This window comes from Calidris pugnax, unplaced genomic scaffold (assembly GCF_001431845.1).
Source record: "Calidris pugnax isolate Ruff unplaced genomic scaffold, ASM143184v1 scaffold24, whole genome shotgun sequence".
Lineage (NCBI taxonomy): Eukaryota > Metazoa > Chordata > Aves > Charadriiformes > Scolopacidae > Calidris > Calidris pugnax.
The window spans coordinates 18,363,336-18,382,610 of NW_015090922.1; the positions used below are offsets into that span (position 1 = coordinate 18,363,336).

Genomic DNA, 19,275 nt, shown 5'->3' on the forward strand with positions numbered 1-19,275 from the left:
CGCGCCGTGACCGTTAAGGGCGGCGGGCGGGCAGTGTCGGCCTGGCCCGGCCCAGGGGTGCGGCGGAGCGGGGCGGCGGGTCCGCGGCTCAGCGCGGCTGTCTTGCCGCCTGGAGCTGCCCCGAGCGGAGGCGGTGGCGTGCCGGGGGTGTGTGCGGGGGTGTGTGCGTGCGTACCCGGGGGCGGCGGGGCTGCCGCGGGTGCGTGCGGAAGGCAGCGCGCCCCTGGGTGCCCGCTGTGGCGGCTCCCCTGCTGAGGGGTCGGTGAGGGGCTGGCGCGGCCCGGAGGGGTTAACCGCCCGGGGGGGTTTGGCCCAGGCGGAGGTGCACGGGGAGAGCAGCTACCAGTTGTGACCGTAACCGGCACAGGGAGAAGGACCCAGGCGCTAAAGAGGTTTCACCTGAGGCGGGTCTTCGGGAGGATGTCGCTGCTCCCAGGGTTGCCGGTTGTCAGCCCTCTGGGTCAGCTGAAGTGCCTGTTCGAGGGAAGTTTAAATGGTTGAGTTAGGCTACCGAGGGACAGCTGGGGAATAGAAAGGAGCTCCATCTGAACATTGTGGGGTTGGACCAGATGATCCCCAAAGGTCTGTCCCAACCCCATATTGTTCTGTGATCCTGTGAACGTTTTTTAAGCTCTGCAAGAAGAGGTTTCGCCAACAAGTAAAATTACTGAACAGACAATTGGTTTTGTTTTGCCTCAAACTGGGACATGGTTCATGATAACTTGCTGGGTGCCCTTTGGCTGCGTCCGGCAGCGGGAGGTAACGGTGGGCTTGTTGCTTGTGATGTGCACAGTAAGACCCAGCCCCCCCCGCAATCAGTACAACTTGGTAGGCATTTTTTTCCTGATGTTTGGAGCAAAAGTTTGGCCGACGTAGGTGAGCGTTGGGTTGCCTGCCTGCGTAGCTGCGCGTTAGACACTGAGCCTTCAGTTCATTGAATATCTGTGTAATTGTTCTCGTATCCGATCTGTTGTGCTTCAGTGGCACAGCTGAACATATGTGCAGATGTGGTAGCTCAGAGCTTGTGTTTCCTAAATTTAGATGAAGAGGTGAGGGAGTGTGTGGAAGGCGTCTTAAGAGATTCATGGTTCTAAAGGCCAGGAGAAAATTAAAACTTTTATCTGGGAAGGAAGAGTGCTGCCATGCAGTGCCCCTGTGCTGTGCGTGTGTGACAAGCAGTGTAGGTCTCCGGGATGATGTCCAAAGAATCATCATGCTGTCATACATGGTGTTTCTCTCTGCTCTCATGTAAAGGTGTTTCAAGGTGATGTGTCTGTGTGTTATTGACAGGCAACACCTCCTCAATTCCTTATGACTTTAAAAAAAAAAAGTCAGAACATGTCTTTGGAGGAGTCAGGGAGGGCTGTATGTGCTTCCATGTGTGGCTCATCCACCATTGCTGATCTGTTGCTGGAGATGTAGGTGGTGAAAAATACTATAATTCAAATTACCAAAAAGCAGGGAACAAGCTTAGTATTACAGACACTCTGATGCTTTAGTTCCATTAGCAGCAAATCATTAAGGTAAATTTAGAACCATAGTACCAACTACAGTTGTAGTATTAATCTGTTGTGCTTTACTACTGTTTAATCTGGGGACTGTTAAAGAAAAATTGAAATTATTTAATTTAAATCACTTCATTTGACTTAAAAGAATTCATTAGGTTTGACCACGAATGAGGAAGCAGCTGTGAGCACTTGAGAGCACAAGTGGAATGCTGAAGCTGTTGAAAGATGATGTCTTGCATAACACCCGTTAGTTGCTTTGCTTTTTCTGTTTTGCCCGAGAGCCTAGTTTCAGCATCATTGCATTCAGGTTTTGGGGTTAGGTTGGTTTTTTTTTTGCTTTCTGTTTTTCTTTTTCCTGAAGATGGTTGGCTTTATTTTGTGGATTTTAGATAAGTTTGGGGGTTTTTTTCCTAGTTGTTCTGCGTTAAACAGCTATACTTGGTTTAAAGGTGGTTTGCTAGGGTTAAGTTGTCTGCAGAGTGTTTGCTTACAATGATAGCGTGGTTTTGGTAGAGCTTTGCTGCTACCCCCCTATTCACTGTTTGAGCAGGATCTCGGGTGTTTGATCTGCGGTGTATTGCCTGTTGGGGAGACTTGCAGTGATTTGGCTGCTGCTTTTATTCCAGCCTGTCACACGAAAGGCTTGCTGGGTTCCAGAGGGCTTATTCATACAGCCCTTAAAGCAAGGCTAGTGGGATGTGGGAAGTCTTAGGTCACTGATCCCAAATACTGCCAGATTTGTGATGGGGGGAAATCCTACTTGTGATAGGCTCATTTCCATCTTGCCTGGTTTGTTGAAGGTGGCCAAGTTCATGCCCAGGCTTCGGGACTGTGGTCAAGAGTTTTGATTAGGGACAGTCCTTATTCTGTTTGTTTTATGTAAGAGGAGACAGTGAGATGAGATGACTTTTTATCTCTTTTGTGGGTTTGGTTTTTTTTTTTGCTGTAAACAGAGACTTCAGTATATTTTTCTTGGCTAAGAGCTAGCACCTTGAAGTTGCCTGTAGGTGCTCTTTTTACAATTAATAACTCCGTTCCCTGAAGTACTAATGGATGTACTTAATTGTAAATACGTGAATAGTTTTTATGTGGGAATGCTTAGGTAAGACAAGTCTAAGCAGGCTGGAACCATGATACTGTAATCAAAGTTTTGTACTGTTGTACTATACTTTACACTAATATTTACATTTTTATTTTAGAGTGCTACAGAAATTTACAAGAAAACTGGAATTTAACCAATTATGGAGCTGGCTCATAGTTTGTTACTGAATGAGGAAGCGTTAGCTCAAATCACGGAAGCAAAGAGACCGGTCTTTATCTTTGAGTGGTTAAGATTTTTGGATAAAGTGCTGGTAGCTGCTAACAAGGTAATTTGATGTTGTTTTCCCCTTCTTTGTACAATATTTGTATTAATTTCATGCTAGAGAAAGTTGACAGGTAATTGCCAGGTAATAATTGTATGATTTCAGATTCAGCCTGAAGAGTCTCTCTATTAGTTCGTAGCTTTTAAGTGTTAAATTGTAGGCAATCAGTATGACTCTCTGTTATATGATACGTAGCTTGGTTTGAGTTCTTCATTGTTGTAAATGTTTGGAAGGCAAAACCTTCCCTCCCACAGCAGGGATTCTTGATGTTAAAGAGGATTAAAAGATGTTCTAGGCAGGTATTACTATATTTTTAGTAAGTGTTTTAAAAAAGTAAATATTAAATAGGGTAATAGCTAATTCTGAGCATTTGACATCTCTCTGCTATTGAATGTATCTCAAATCTCTGTGAGACTAGCAATTTGCTGAATTGCATACAGGTAGGAGTGGTATAAGATTTACTTCAATCTCTTGCAGGTTTTTCTGGGTGTTGGAGGCAAGACACAGGATTAAATTACTTTTCTTTTTTATTAATTTTTGGTCCATTAACAGACAGATGTCAAGGAAAAGCAGAAGAAACTTGTAGAACAGCTAACAGGACTCATCAGCAGTTCCCCCGGGCCACCTACGCGAAAACTACTAGCAAAAAATCTTGCTGCTCTCTACAGCATTGGAGACACATTTACTGTTTTTCAGACACTTGACAAGTGTAATGACATCATCAAGAGCAAAGATGATACTGCAGCCTACCTGCCTACAAAACTGTATGTTTAATATTATGAGGGAAAGGGGAATGGTTTTTAAGCAAAGAATCAGTCTGTATATGTGCACGTTATGTTTACTTATATTTTGCATGCTTAGCTGGAGTTTAGGTACACTTGATACAGCAGAGAAAAGGGCAGGATTGAGATTGTGGAGGGCAGGACTCAAAGGTGGCACATACATTGCTGTCTGAAAGTGGGATACTTTCCCCTATCTGATGTTTCTTCACGTGCTTATGTCATGGAGGGGAGAACAGCTGATGAAGCAGTGCAACAAAGAAAGTCCCCTGGTGGGATTATTGCTGGTTGTGCTCAGGTAGCCCGTTTAAGATGGACCCTGCAGATTTGTCAAACGGGAGAATTTTAACCAAATGTTCAAGTTTTTTGTTCCATTCAGGTATTACCTGTTTATATTCATCTACTGTGATTTACCCCAGCAGGGTCTGTGTACCTGGCTATGTGTGTGCATTACGTGTGATACAGTTTGTCTTTACGTATAGGAGCTGTCTCACTGGTAGGAATTTGGTTCATGCCACAAACAGCATTTGCTGAAACCATTTTTAGCACTTTCCCACACATACTGCTTTGTGTGTTCACAGTGCCTGCTGAGCCCAAATTTGGGCTTGCCTTCAGACATTATCATAACAATAGGACTGAACAGCACAATCTGAAACAGTCACTGTTTTGGCAGATACTGTCCGCCTTCTTTTGGAAGCTGTTGTGACTCTGTGAGGGACTTGTATAAGTGGGAAAAGTTTTGTACTATAACATGCTCTGAAACTTGGGCTACTAACTGAAGTGGTAGTCCAGGCTTCTTACTATATGATTTTCAAACTTCAGTTTTGTGTAGAAAATTATGTAGGAGACATGCCTGTTAAGGGTAGGCTGTAATGGGTTTGTAATAAATAGCTTTGCTAAAAAGTCATTTACCCAAGAATTTCAGGTTTAAAAAAAAACCATGTTCCTTTGTGATGAAAAAGTGTGTTTTTAAGAGCTGCTTCTGTGACTGTGGAGCAAGTTGTGTATGTAACTGCAGTACAGTGTTTAAATTTTCCTACTATCTAATGGTAGGGCATGGAAAACGTGTATATAACTGTTCAGGTATCCAGTTATTTTTACGGTGCCTATATATTTCCTTGTGTCATGCAATAATTTATGCATTTTAAGTTCTTAGGCTTAAAAAACCCCTATCGTTCAGTATCTGCAAAAATGTGTCAGGCTATATTAAAGGATAGGTGCTATCTTCCAGGTGCTTGGAAAAGAGACAGTTTATTGAAACACAGAACCCTAATCTTATTGAGATTTCAGTGTATACTTGTCCTTTCCAAAATTTTCAACTACACCTGTAGATCCTATAATAATACCCATTCAAATACATTTATAGTTTTAGAAGCTAATAACTTTTCTGCTACTATTTTGTAAACAAAAAAAATATTTAAATGCAGTGTTAAGCCGCCAGTATAACTAGTGGATAATAAATTCATCAATGATATTTAAAACATACATTTCTATTTAATTATTTGTCTTCATTTAGATCATACAGAAAAAGAGTACACCTATTAATGTCTTTTTTTCATAGGGCTGCTGTGGCATGTGTTGGAGCATTTTATGAAAAAATGGGCAGAATGCTGGGTAGTTCTTTTCCAGAAACAGTGAATAATCTTTTAAAGTCTCTAAAAAGTGCAGAGGTAAGTTTCAGATTATTTTATATTTATGGCCTTGATTCCATTTAAACTGAAACCTGCTTCCTCCAAAGGTGTTTGGATGCCTAGATTCTTTGTCTTCTGCCTAGAAAAATGCGAGTCACTTAAATAGTATCAAGTTAAACATGCACATATATTTTTACTGCAGAGTTTAGAGTTTTGTCATATGAGTTGTACAGTAATTCCTTCATAGGGGCATCAGTAATTAAAATTACAAAATGGTCGTATGTACCATTTCTAACTACTGTGTTAGGATTTCTGCTCCTATACCCTGAAGAATGAACATTCAGTTGTTTCGAAATGCATAATAAATGCTGGAGTTTTGCATCAAAGATGTTACTCTGCATCTGAGCAGGATACATCGTGCCCTGAAAAGAGCATGTGTCCTGGGTGGTCAGTGAGTCTGATTTGATGAAAGTAGCTCTGTTACGTTTTTGTTTGTTTAAGGAAGGTTTTTGGTTTGGGTTGGTTTTTTTGTTTGTTTGTTGTTTTGTTGTTTTTTTTAAAGGATCAATGACAAGTTGGAAGGAGTACTGATTGTGTGGATTTTTTCCTGGCAGCTGTTTTCTTCGGCTGTGTCATCATACCTATGTGATTTTTTTATTTTTTTTTTTTTTTTTTGTGCCTACCAAGTCTAAGTGCCAGTCTGTGTTGAGGTTGAGTAGGAAGCTGTTGACTACTTGGGCTTCCTGTTCTCTCATAGCAACTGCTTTTTCCTAAGGCTGCAGCTGATAATTGGTGGGGCAGGATAGAAGCACCTTGTCTAGGACCAATTTGCTGGATTGCCTCAGCTCATCTTAATTTATGTGGCTAACTGAGGAAGTTTTAGTAAAACTGTGTATAGTGCTAACCGCTGTCTAAAACCAGCTAGATATCAGTTGTATATGACTTCAGTGAACTATATTATCAATGTTTCCAAAAATATTCCTGCACAGAAGCAGGAAAATGCAGAATTATGCATCTGGTTCTTGATACAAGTATACTGTGTCCACATTTTTGCATTAATGATTTTTTGTGTGTGTCTCCATGCAGTCTCAGGGCCGCAGTGAAATTCTGATGAGTTTACAGAAAGTCCTAAATGGACTTGGAGGAGCAGCAGCTTCTTGTCATCGTGATATTTATAAGAATGCCCGATCTCTGTTGACGGACAGATCTATGGCTGTACGATGTGCAGTGGCTAAGGTGGGTGTGTTTATTGCCAGTCTTAGAAATTCCTGTGCTGTGCCTGCAGCAAAAATCTGCAGTTGGACTGTGATCTGTTGCTTATGGTAGGAAATCTGGTAGTTACTTGGGCAAGGTAAGACCTTACTAGTTTACACTGAAGGCTCAGACTCATTTGACTTATTTCGTGTAAATGGAGGTACTGTAACACTCTCTTTCCCACTTTGTAAACAAATATGAGGTAGAATATATTAGCTGTGAGCCTCACCGGGAGAGGTTTTTGGTAACATAGTTCTTTTGTTGTGCTTTTCTCTTTTCATTTTTATTTATGTATTAACCTATTCCTTGAGTCTGATTGTTTACTCAGTTAAGTTATGGGATAAATGGGAGAGGGTGTGTGTGTGGAAGTTAAATCTTAAAATATTCCTATTAAAATATTTGCTGAATAAACCTGACAATTACACTGATACTTAGATAAAAGGTAAGAATGGTCTCCATTGGTGCTCAGCAAGTCTTTTTTCCTACAGTGTCTGCTGGAATTACAGAATGAAGCGGTATTTATGTGGACAGCTGAACTAGAGAATGTTGCAACTCTGTGCTTTAAAGCTCTGGAAAACTCAAACTATGGTGTGCGAGTTGCAGTGTCAAAGCTTTTGGGGACGGTCATGGCTACAGCACTGATACCAAAACAAGCAACAGGTACAAGTCCTTCTGGATTCCATTTCCAAGTGGACAAACTGCACTTTCAGTACCATATTATATGACAGTGTTGCATGATACATTGTTGTTCTGGTAGATGGAAGGTGGAGTGTAGGTGGATTGTTTGGTTTTATAAACTCTAAGCTAAAAAGAGTAGAGAGTGCTGAATCCCTGTTGTAGTCATTTAAAAAAAAAAAGAGAGCAAACTATCAAAAATGACCTAGGGAAAGTAGCTTATTTTTTAAGCATGAAAACAAGCTGTTATCTGAAGTGTTGGCTAGATTTATGTTTGCAAGACAGTTTTGAATTGATAAGTCAGGTTTCAAGATTATCGCTTGTATTGGTTGGGACTTTGGGATTAAATGATTACTTTTCTTTTTGCAAAAGTGATGCGACAGAATGTGAAGAGAGCCACGCTGGAGGAGGTCTTGGAGCTCATGGCCACAGGATTTTTGCGAGGGGGATCTGGTTTCCTAAAGAGCGGTGGAGAGATGTTAAAAGTAGGAGGATCTGTCAATAGGGAAGTGCGAGTTGGTGTTACCCAGGTTTGTCATAAGCTGTAATTTTATTTTTACTTTTTTTTATAATAAAGTAACATTTTACATAACTGTAACCCTTTTGGTAGGAAAAATATACACTTCTGTTTGTTTATAAGTTAACTTGCAAGTCTAATTGACTCACCTGTTTTGTGAGATGTACGTGCAGCATCATTCACCTAAACTACTTTATTTTATTATTGATGTGCATTAACAATAGATTGAAATACATGTTAAGGGAAGCTTATTTATCAGTGTCTACTAGGTGGGATTAACTTGCAAAAATATTTGAAAACTTAGTATGTTAAAGACTCCATCTCCATATTCTATTTCTTTTTGGAGAGGGCACGCTGTTGTCCTTCTGTGTGTGCTGACTCTTTTCAGCTGCTGGGTAAAGTTTGCGGCCACACTTCTTCTCTCCATATGTGTGTCTTGAGTAGGTGAAATCTACCGAATGTGGAAGCTCCACTTGCCTGATAGAGAAAGGTGGCAGCAGCGTCTCTTCAAATTCATTCTCACTCTGACGTATTTTCAATATAGTGCAGTAACTTGCCAGAAACCAGATTTTTTGACCATAGGGTATTGTGTGAAATCCTTTTATTTTTCGTAGCGTTTTTCTTGTGAACTTGGAAAAAATGCCTGGCCTTCATTGTGAATTAGAACACGTTCATGTTGCTGGTGTTATTGACATTATGTTCTTAAAATTTTTAGACACATTTAGAGCAATGGACTGGATTTTAAAGAGTATTTTGCACTTCCCATTATATGTAGCAGTACAGGAGCTACTCATGGCACTGGAAACAGTTTAGCTTCAACGACAAAGACCCATCTAATGCACTGATTCATCCTTCTTAACCTCATTAGGGTTGCTTATTACTAACTGGTATTGCTGCTGTACTGCATAATGCATGAGTATAACTGTAGTCTTTAGTGAGTGGATATAGTCTCGTTTCTGTTTTAATTGGATCTGTATGTAACTTCTGAATTTGCAGGCCTACGTTGTCTTTGTTACAACATTAGGAGGTCAGTGGTTGGAACGCAACTTTGCTACGTTTTTGTCCCATGTGCTTGATCTGGTCTCCCACCCTCGTGCGACTCAGACCCATGTGGAGGCAGTTTACTCTCGACGATGCGTGTCCTTTATCCTGCGAGCAACTGTGGGCAGCTTACTTGGGGAGAAAGCACAGATTGCAGCTGCCAAAGATATCTGTCAAGCCATTGGTAAACAAATGAAGGCAGTGGGTGAGAACTATTTTTTCTTTATTTGAGACCAGTTGAAAATTATTGTCATTATACTGGGTCAGCCATTTTTCAGCTTTCTTCTACTGCGAGGTATAATTTTGGTTTCATGGTAAAAGATAATTCACCTGCTTTCTGTTTGAAATGTGATATGCAAAATGTAAGTTCTACTTGAAAAGTGATAATGTAAAACTGGCTTGTTTTAATTTGATGATAAATTGGAAGGATTTTTAATTGATAATGATTGTTTCCCTTCATATAATGGGGATGATTTTTGTGAATTTGTATTATAGCAGACAGAAACAGTAAGCTGATACTAAAGTCCCTTTTCTTTGAGGTGACAGTTGCTGATTCTGGGATATTATGTAGGTGAAAGAACTACAGTGGGATCTAGAATCTTAATTGGATAATTTCAACATGATTAGAGTTTGGGATTAATTATTTGCTAAACGTCACAGGGCTATGTTTGTTTTCTTCCATATATATGCATGCAAATTTGTAGACAGACTTTAGATACATCAAGATTATATTTTTAGTTACTGTCTAAAGATACAATACAAACATACTGTATATTTGTATACTTGCTTTTGCTGTGTTACACTGTTAATCCTGTCTCTTAGTGCACTGCCATCCATAGTAACTGCTGGGCATCTCTTATTTCATGGTTTTTTGATGATTGTGTTTGGCTGATAGCTGTAAAATTATTTCTCTTCAGAATGTCTTTGCTTTGCAAGCTCACAATGTGACCAAACTTGTGGTTTTGTTTCAATATAGCGTGGATGTCAAATCTAAACTGTCCGTTTCTATCCTGTGTATGTTCAGGTGTGATTCAAATGGTAATTAAGCATGATGCTTTTGTTTTCTGTTCTGCAGAAGCAGTAGTGAATGATGCTAACAGTGAAAATAAATCAGGAGCTGCTGATGTAGCTGCAAGCCAGCATGTAATGGTGTGTGCCCTCCAGGAACTGGGAAGTCTGGTTCAGAGTCTGAATGCTACTGCATCTCCTCTTATTCAAGAGCCCTCTATTGGTATGCAAATACATTTAACTAGGTTAAAGGAGGCATTTGAGGAATGAATATGAAATATAATGAAATCTAATTAAGTAATAAATTAATATAAAAGAAATAAGTTAATGAAACTGGCACTCCCTATAGTACTTCATGTAGCTATGCTTGTCTAGGTCATTGTGTTTAGTACCCTAGTTTTAGTTCAAGTTTGACAGAGTATTAAGCAACTATTCTGAGTGAAATCTGCCTGAAGCTGTATTTTAGGATAAGTAAAGTTGTGATTTTTAGCATTGATTTGTTTTATAGGAAATACATTGTTTTGCTACATAAATCCCTGCTCTGGAAAAGCTGTATTGCCTTCAGATATCAAATTTCTGTGGGGAGGTTAAGAGTATTTTGGCTAGATGAAGCTGTGTATAGTCCCATTTTAAAAAGCTAGTTATTTGGCTTAAGTTGACTAGGGTTTGTGTGGGATTTTCTTCTAGGTTGTTTTAACGTCTGAATCCATATTTATACCGTAGTGTTGCAGTTTCAATTTTTTTTCAGTTTATGGATGCCTGTATTTTTTCCAATGGAAGTGCAAGTGCCTTTAGACTTTTCATTATGTAGATTGTTATCTTGATGCGTATGATATTCTTCTCATGATGATTTTGTTACAACTATGTGGCGGGGAAGAGTGTGCTCATATTTATTCCTTCTGACTGCTGTGCCCCGTAAGAACAGAAGGCACTGTGTCTCAGTATTATTTCTGCTAGCTGCTATGAAGTAAGCAGGTAGAAGTTATTCACTCTCTACAGCGAAAGCAAGTGATAAGGCTTGTGGGCTTTGAAGTAGGAGTTTGCAAAATTAGAAATCTGGATGAAGGAACGTGTTGGTGTGGAGACAGATTGGACTGAAGAGCTTGTGGTTAAAAAGTGCAATTAGCTAGGCATGGCGGTTCAGAAAGTGTAGAAGGATGGTAACTTGGTGCAGGGGAGACAGCACTTTGTCAAAAGCAGAGTACAGCAGGCAGTGACATCTATAGCATGTGCTTGTCTACGATGCAAAACCAAAGATCAGTCTCACTGTTGCTGTTACTGGCAATCTGTAAAAGGTGAGCAGATTGTAGGAATCCTCTCATCCAGTGCCTGTTCCCTTATGTAGGGTTACTGCCTCTTCTCAGTTGTTCAAGTAGTGTAAGTCATTGCTATGGCCATAGCAGCTCCAGCTTTGCTGGTAAAACCTGATGTGGAGCAGCATAACACCAGTAACACTTCTGTCTTTCCTTAAAGAAGAAGGCAAAGTTATAAAATTCAAGTATGTTAGTTGTGACTTCCTTAACTTTCGTGTTCCTTATCTAGTATTGATTCAGTTCACTTGTCTATGCATATTAAAAAGTGCATTGTAACTTTAAGACTAAATTCTCTTCTGCAGGTCTGTTGGAGACAGTAACTTCAGTTCTTCTTCATCCCAGCATGGCTGCTCGACTTGCTGCCGCGTGGTGCTTGCGCTGTGTAGCTGTGGCATTACCTTTTCAGCTGACTCCGTTTTTAGATAGATGTGCAGAAAGACTCAACAATCTGAAGACTTCCCCTGAAGCTGTTAGTGGCTACAGTTTTGCAATGGCTGCTTTGTTAGGTGGTGTGCATCAGTGTCCCTTAGGGATTCCTCATGCCAAAGGAAAGGTGAGATAGTGAGTGTTTCATCCCTGAGTGAATTAAAAGATACCTTTTTATCTAGAAGTAATAGCTTTGCAAAGCGTGTGACATGGTAACAGGTTAAAGCATTATTGAAATTGAACTTGTGCCGAGTGGGAGAGCAATGGCAGAGCGTGTGCTTACAGTATTTAAGTTGCAGCATTTACAAGCTTTTTTGCCCTCCCTCTTTCAAATTTACATACTGTAGGTATTGTCATATGCATAACACTAACCATCTGCACTAAATGTAATCTGCCTTGGTTATTTATAGAGAGTCGATTTAAATTATTTGAGAACATCTTTATATATAGTCTGTAGGATGGATGTATAGCAGTAGCTTGCAGCGGCTTAATTTATATTTTTTAAATCCATTGGTTTTTTCATTGGTACAGATGGTGGTCAGTATTGCTGAAGATCTACTACGAACTGCTGCACAAAACAGCAGACTCTCCTTGCAGCGGACTCAAGCTGGATGGCTTTTACTTGGAGCACTTATGACTTTAGGTTTGTAAAAACAGTTGCTTTTTGTTTTATTTTAATGCTTCTCCAACATTTTGTATTATCCACTGGGGCAAATGGTCTCTACATATAATCAGTCCAATATTTAGCACAAGAGTATTTATATGAAGGGAAACAGAGTGTTAGTTTATTTATTCCAGCAGTGTTTTTTATGCTGGGGAGAAGGGAAATACTAGTATTTATGTAATCTGAAGGATAGAGAGGTTGGGGCTGGTCTCTTCTCACAGGTAATTAACGACAGAACGAGAGGGAACGGCTTCAAGCTCCAACAGGGTAGGTTTAGATTGAACATTAGGAAGGAATTCCTCACAGAGAGAGTGGTCGGGCATTGGAACAGGCTGCCCAGGGAGGTGGTTGAGTCACCATCCCTGGCTGTGTTTAAGGGACGTTTAGATGCGGTACTGAGGGATATGGTGTAGGGGAGGACTTTGTAAAGTAGGGTAGATGGTTGGACTCGATGATCCCAAGGGTCTCTTCCAACCTCAATGATTCTATGATTCTATGATTCTATAGTAGAAGGTGTCATACTTAAAGAAGATTTCTGCTTTGTTTTTAGAAACCCAGCCTTTAGTCGTTCTATGAAAAGGGCAAAATTGCTGATAGTTTTCCTTCCTTAATACAGCGGTGTAGAAGAAATGGACTGTAAAGAAAATGTAGTGAGCATTCCAACAAGTTGCATGTGTGCCTCTGGAGAGACAGCAGTACTGATTAGAAATGTTAGTGATTTTAAAGCCATGTAATCATCTTAAAAAAAAACAGCCTCATGTTCATATCTGCCATCACAAAAATATCAGAAGTTGTATTTTAAGAGAGTATAAGTATACTCTTGAATTTTGCAGCAATAGTGGTTCTTTGGTTTGGATTTTTTATACTGGAAAATACAATAAAGTTCTGCTGCATTCTGCAGTATTTTGATCTCTCAGCAAATACCATTTTGTTTTTCATTTTGCTTCTCTAAATTGTGCCTTTTTTCCCCCAGCTTATTGTCATGTTTTTCTAACAAGGTAGCACTATTTTGGTTGTCCTTCTCCAATATATTTTTAATGTGCTTGCACTGGATCCTCTGGAGTTTTTTCAGAAGTTTTCTTTAAACTTGACCATTAAACTAGTTACATAATCAGTAACTGTCAGATATTTTTCTGCTTATTTTGTGAGCAGGTTAGGATAGACTAAACAGCTTGCCTTCACAATTGTAGTTTTAAAAAAAATCAGAAGTCAGATTAAAAAGATAGTAAAAAGACAGTTGGCAGTGGCTACCTGTTAAATGACAATGTATAGAATTGCTTGTTTACTATTTTTAGCACTGATATCAACAAGCAGACTTATTTATACTATTTATTTGCCAACCTTTCAGCCTAGAAATGAGAATTTCCTTTGTTTTTCACTGTTCAAGTGGGGAGAAAAGAAAGAGAAGTAAGAGAAAAATAGCTTAAAGAGAAAAAGCCTTCATGGCAGACTGTTCACGCTTAATTAAATACAAATTTTTATTATTCTGTCACTTTTTTTTTTTTTTGGTGTGTGTAGGTCCTTCTGTTGTTCGATATCACCTGCCTAAGATGTTGCTGCTGTGGCGAAACGTGTTTCCACGTTCTCTGAAGGAGCTGGAGGCAGAGAAGGCGAGAGGAGATTCTTTTACCTGGCAAGTAACGCTGGAAGGCCGCGCGGGAGCTCTGTGCGGTAAGAATTTCAAACTTCAAGATTACAAGTGTGCAGTAAATCAAAACGTGATTCCAAGAATTACAGGGAGAACTCTCATAACTTCCCTGCTTGCTTTGAAAAGGACTGTCAGATTCTCATTGATGTGACCTACTTTTGGCATGTAGTTTTATAAACGTGTCACAGAGTCTTTGAATAAACATTTTTAATTGCTGCATTTTGATGTTCTCTTAGGAGCTGTATCTTCCTTATGCTTTATATTTGTTTGTCTCAGTAAAATTTTAATTTAAATTGTTTTGTTATTAGCTATGAGAAGTTTTGTTGCTCACTGTCCTGAGCTCCTTACAGAGGACGTGATCAGGAAATTGATGACACCAATTGAATGTGCCATGACAATGATGTCACAGTAAGTAGGCAGTTCTTGCTCTTTATTCAGTTTTGTCTTTTCCTGGACCTGAAATAGTAGAACTCATTTGTTTTAATTCATATTCTGACCTACCACTGCACTGTCACTGCTTGTCAGTGTTGAAAAAACCTTTTATGAGCATTGTGTTTATGGTTGTTAACTTTGTAAAAGCGTATTATTGCACAGCCTGTGCTGAAGGGCCTTCCTTGGTAACTTTTGCTAACTGTGTTCAGGATTTCCAGTTCAGTGAGTTTTTGAGTTCATGGTTTCTTATCCTTGTGGAAGAAGTGAGAAGACTAAGATACTGGTTTACTAGATCTTAATCAATAAATTTTTCTCTTATGAAACGTACAAATGAAAAGACCTCAGATGTTTTACAGAATAAAAGAAAAAACACAGTTTGGGGTTGGGTTTTGTGATTTGGTGTTGTGTAGTTCACGTCTGTCCCACCCCTCCACCCTTCTCCTAATTAAAGATAAGAGTTTCCTCTGAGGAGATACATGTATTCAGTTTACAGCAGTGTGTGTTTTAAAAAAAAAAAAGAAAGTTTTCTCAGTACAATTGCCTGTGAAAATGTATTGAAAATTTGAGTAATACTGCTCAGAGTAGTTTTCTGAACATTTGTTTTCTTGTCCTGACTAGAGACATGTCTTGTGAAAAGAAAACTGAAAATACTGTTCTCAGTAACTGCAATATTTCTGGCTGTGCTCTTTTTCTCTTTTGATTCCATAGCATTCCATCAGTAATTAAAGCCCATGGAGCTCATCTTAAAGCTAGTGCAGCTATGGTCCGTTTAAGACTTTATGATATATTGGCTTTATTACCTCCGAAGACATATGAAGGTACATAAATTTTTAACAATTTTTATTAAAGTAAAAATTCTGCTTACTCCTTTTGATGTATTTTTGGCGCTTGCCTTTGAAGCAGATAGAGGATTCGAAATAGAATACTAGGAATCTCCAAGTGTCTTGTACTATATTCCTCATCTTCTGTATGTATCTTGACTGTATAACTGCAGAGTAGAATATTGCAAAATATTAGAGTAATACTTAGAGTATAAAAGTTACAGTCCTTTTTATAGAATTGAGATGTATGGAGATCATGTTCTGAAATCCAATTTAAGTGTTTTATGTCATTGTTACTTAAAGGATAGAGGACATAATTTCTTAGTGTACTCAAAGGGCAGATGTGAGAATGAAGATTTAGTTTTGGTGTCTGGTGGTGTCTTTTTTAACTTGATTTATCTGTTAGACAGATTTATGCTATTATTAGATATTAAGCTAATCTGACAGATTAGTTTTTTGGGTTTTGTTTGTTTGGTTTTTGTTAATTCGTTAAATTTACATGATCACGTGGATGAGTGAATTTTTGCAAAATCTGGATTGTCATCCTGGAAGGGGTGGCCTGACCTGTTGTTTTAGAATATTGATTTGGGAATTGGGAGTTCTGTTCAAAGCCTTGCTCCCAACTCTGATCTTGTCAGATCTGCTTCTCTCTCTGTTTGCTACCTGTAAAATTGAGGTAATGGTATGTGCTTTCGTTTGTAACATCTGATCTTTAGCTGAAATGTTTTGGATAAGAAGCAGCAATGATTCTTTGTAATGTCCATCCTTTTAGGATCATTTAATGCACTCCTTCGAGAGTTGGTAGCAGAATTTACTTTGACAGACAACTCTGCTAATACAACCACATCACTCCTAAGGTCTCTTTGTCATTATGATGATAGTGTTCTTCTTGGCTCTTGGCTGCAGGAAACGGATCATAAGTCAATTGAAGACCAGGTAATAAAAAAACAGAGGAACAGCAAATTATCTGCTCTGTCTGTCTGTCTGATGCGTGTGGGGGGGAAGCCATCTAAAACTGAACCTTCGCATCTTGTTTTTAGTCTTATTTCAGGGGTTTGTTAGGTGTAAGATTTCCATCTACAGTGTACTGTTTTGATTAAAAACTGGCTACAGCTGAGATACGAGTAGAGTTACGCAAGTTATATGGTTGTGGCTGGTGAACCCACCTAATTTCTTTAAAACAAAATAATACTCCATCCCACCCTCCCAATCAACCAAGTCTAGAAATTGTTTTCATATATATATTTTTGAACCAGGACAAATATAAGTTCCAATTAACATTTTTTTATAATGAGACTACTGTCAAAGTATCAGTATTGCAAATGACATTATAGCAAATAAGATTTAACTGGTTTTGTAAGTTTAGCATGAAGTCTTAAATATCATTTGGAAGCATTGACACAATTTTGTTAACATCATAAAACTGCACTTTTAAACAACAAAAGTGAGTCTTTGAAGCATATGAATTGAAAATTTGAAAAAAGGAAGCAGGTATTGCTATAGTGGTCCCTTAACAAAATTTTTCAGATCAACTGGTAATGTTGATCTGTTTATTTTTCATATGGTGCTTGGAGAAGAAATGTAGCATAGGGAACAATTAGTTAATGTTAAATAGTTTAGGGAACTGTGTGGTAATAGTCTTGTTTTTACTTTCCCAATTTTTGGCAACTAGGATTTCTTTTAAGAAGAGCACGGAGCAACTAGATTCTGATTTTGTTTCATGATTAAATAATTAAAAAGTTATCAAAATAACTTTTTCTTCAGAAAAAGTAGATTGTTTAATTGTGTTTCCTGAAAGAATGATGGTTAGGAAGTATTTTCATGATAATAGGAATATTACTAATTTTCGTATTATTTCTATATCTTTCTTTGTAGGGATTCATTACAGCCAAAACTGATGATTTAATATACTGTATTGTAGTTCAATGCTCAAACACAGAGTGAACAAATAACCTTTTTTCTGAAATGTCACATTGTAGTCAGTGATTCAGAAGCTACTATTAGTACCAGAATTAATCTCCTTTCTCTAATTTCCATCTCTTACAACTAGGATTGATGGTTTTTGCATTTATCCAGCTGTTAACTGCTGTGACCCTCTGGGATTTAACTGGCCCTTTATATTCTAGTGTGCGAGTGCAGAGGGACACTGCAATTGCAGGTGTTTGCAAGCTATTCTGTTGTTCTAAGCTATTGCAAGCTACTGTTTTTTTTGTTATCTCTAGTTCCAAATCTTATGTGTGAGGATATATTCAGAGGTATTCATATTATGTGGCATTTTGCAGCTTCAGCCAAACAGTGCGTCTGGAAGCGGTGCTTTGGAACACGACCCATCTTCTATTTATTTGCGCATCCCCGCTGGTGAAGCTGTACCTGGTCCCCTTCCTTTAGGAGTATCCGTCATCGATGCATCTGTGGCTCTCTTCGGTGTGGTTTTTCCTCATGTCTCTTACAAACATAGGTCAGTTTACAAGACTGTTCAATTTCAGAATCAAATTCCTTGTTTGCTGGATAGTATGTTTTGGGTTTTGTTTGTTTGTTTGTCTTGAAATAAGAATCTACTTTAATATCGAATGTCTTTAAATTCGGAATTCGGTATTTGCTATTCATTGTGTCTCAGAATTCCAGAACATGTCTACTCAGTTTAGAAATAAGGTGATTTCCTCAGTTTTATCAGTTTTGAAGATTTAGAGTTCAGAGGTGGACGCTGGATTATTCTCTCCTCTTACTGCATTTAACAGTAGTAACATCTCTGCAACCAAAATTTCCTGCAAAAATATCCATTGCAATTAACTTCTAATCAGCCTTAAAAACATAGCAATAGCATCCATTGAATTTCATTGGCTTCCTTGAGTTAGACCATTTGATTTATACTCAGCAAATGATCTTATGCATGATGAAAAAGAGGGAATGAAATTCAGTTAATTTTCCTTTGTGTTCCACATTACCATTGCAGAGTTATGAGTTGTCAGGACTACTTTTGTCATTCAGTTTAGCTAATTTGTCACTGAACACAGACTGAAAGCAGCTCTACGACGCATTTCAAAGTAAAATTATCCTTCAGTACGATCCTGATGGGAACAGTTTTTTCCTAGCAGTCAATCTCATCTTGCAGTAAGTGCAGGATAGACTTGAGGCTGGCTTGCAATGCTATATCTGTCGTTAGCTGTGGGAAGATTTGGCTGGGGAACTGCCAAGTAGTTAAGAATGCAGATTATTCATTATGTTCCTTGGTATCTTCTGGGGAATACTCCTCCTCCCAGTAACACTTCCTGGCATGGTTAAATGGATGGAAAAATAGAGGTTAAATGGGGAAAACAATAGGAATAATAAAAAGAGGTATGGAGAATGACACTATTTTGAGTGGTAGTGGAGAAGCAGCATTTTTCCACTCTTGTCCTCATAGCTTTCTAGTTATACAGCCAAATGTATCTGGAGACTCACTTCCTCGTGGTGGTGTTTTCTTCAAAAGGGATAGTAGACATCTGTGGATGAGCTAAAAAAAACCCAGCAAAGTGACATTCAGAGTAACGTTACCCTTTCTATCTAAATTTAATATCTTCTGCAGCCCCTGAAGCATAAATTCTGTGACTGAACTTAGAAGGCCCTTTTGTTGTGTGATTTTTATATTTTTATTTTTTTTTTACATTCTGTGTTTTAGTTTGTATTTTGAACCAATGTCACTTAAATGATGTTCTCTCCTTTGTTTTAGATTACAGATGTTGGATCACTTTGCTGAATGTGTCAAGCAGGCTAAAGGTGTTCGCCAGCAGGCTGTGCAGCTTAATATCTTTACTGCTGTTCTTAGCGCCTTGAAGGTAAAATGTGTAAACTTTCAATGGATGCCAAAGTTCAGCACTTTGATTAATTGATTTTTATTTGATAAAAAAGGCGGTTAGAAGAACATCACTAAAGTTACTAGTTAAAGATTCAAAAGTTCGAAAATCCCCAAATTGTATTTTTTTCAGATACTAGCATGAGCTCCCATGCGCATGTGTCAGTATAGAGAATATATGAGGCTTATGTACTCAGCATTCTATAGTGTTCAGGCTTATCTTTTTTTTTTTTCTTTTTCAATTCTGTAGTTTTATTTGCACTGTACTCATGGATTTAAGTATTTTTTCATATGTACTCAAAAAAAACCTCATGTCTGATTATAGTGCAGATATGAGTCTCATGGGGATAGAAACAAAAATT

The 19,275-nt window shown here is 38.6% G+C and overlaps 1 protein-coding gene across 2 annotated transcripts in view; it reads left to right on the top strand.

Annotated features, from left to right (window-relative positions):
* The first annotated feature begins 2,711 nt into the window (after positions 1–2,711).
* HEATR5B (HEAT repeat containing 5B) overlaps positions 2,712–19,275 on the top strand; it is a 54,745-nt gene continuing 38,181 nt past the window's right edge. For both annotated transcript variants that reach the window (XM_014951035.1, XM_014951036.1), the window contains exons 1-16: positions 2,712–2,875; positions 3,425–3,636; positions 5,213–5,321; positions 6,369–6,518; positions 7,025–7,196; positions 7,584–7,741; positions 8,725–8,974; positions 9,845–10,000; positions 11,393–11,643; positions 12,048–12,159; positions 13,699–13,851; positions 14,137–14,236; positions 14,969–15,078; positions 15,854–16,017; positions 17,364–17,539; positions 18,791–18,896. In XM_014951035.1, coding sequence (XP_014806521.1) covers positions 2,750–2,875; positions 3,425–3,636; positions 5,213–5,321; positions 6,369–6,518; positions 7,025–7,196; positions 7,584–7,741; positions 8,725–8,974; positions 9,845–10,000; positions 11,393–11,643; positions 12,048–12,159; positions 13,699–13,851; positions 14,137–14,236; positions 14,969–15,078; positions 15,854–16,017; positions 17,364–17,539; positions 18,791–18,896 — 2,505 coding nt within the window. In that variant the 5' untranslated portion in view covers positions 2,712–2,749. The remainder of the gene's footprint in view (positions 2,876–3,424; positions 3,637–5,212; positions 5,322–6,368; positions 6,519–7,024; positions 7,197–7,583; positions 7,742–8,724; positions 8,975–9,844; positions 10,001–11,392; positions 11,644–12,047; positions 12,160–13,698; positions 13,852–14,136; positions 14,237–14,968; positions 15,079–15,853; positions 16,018–17,363; positions 17,540–18,790; positions 18,897–19,275) is intronic.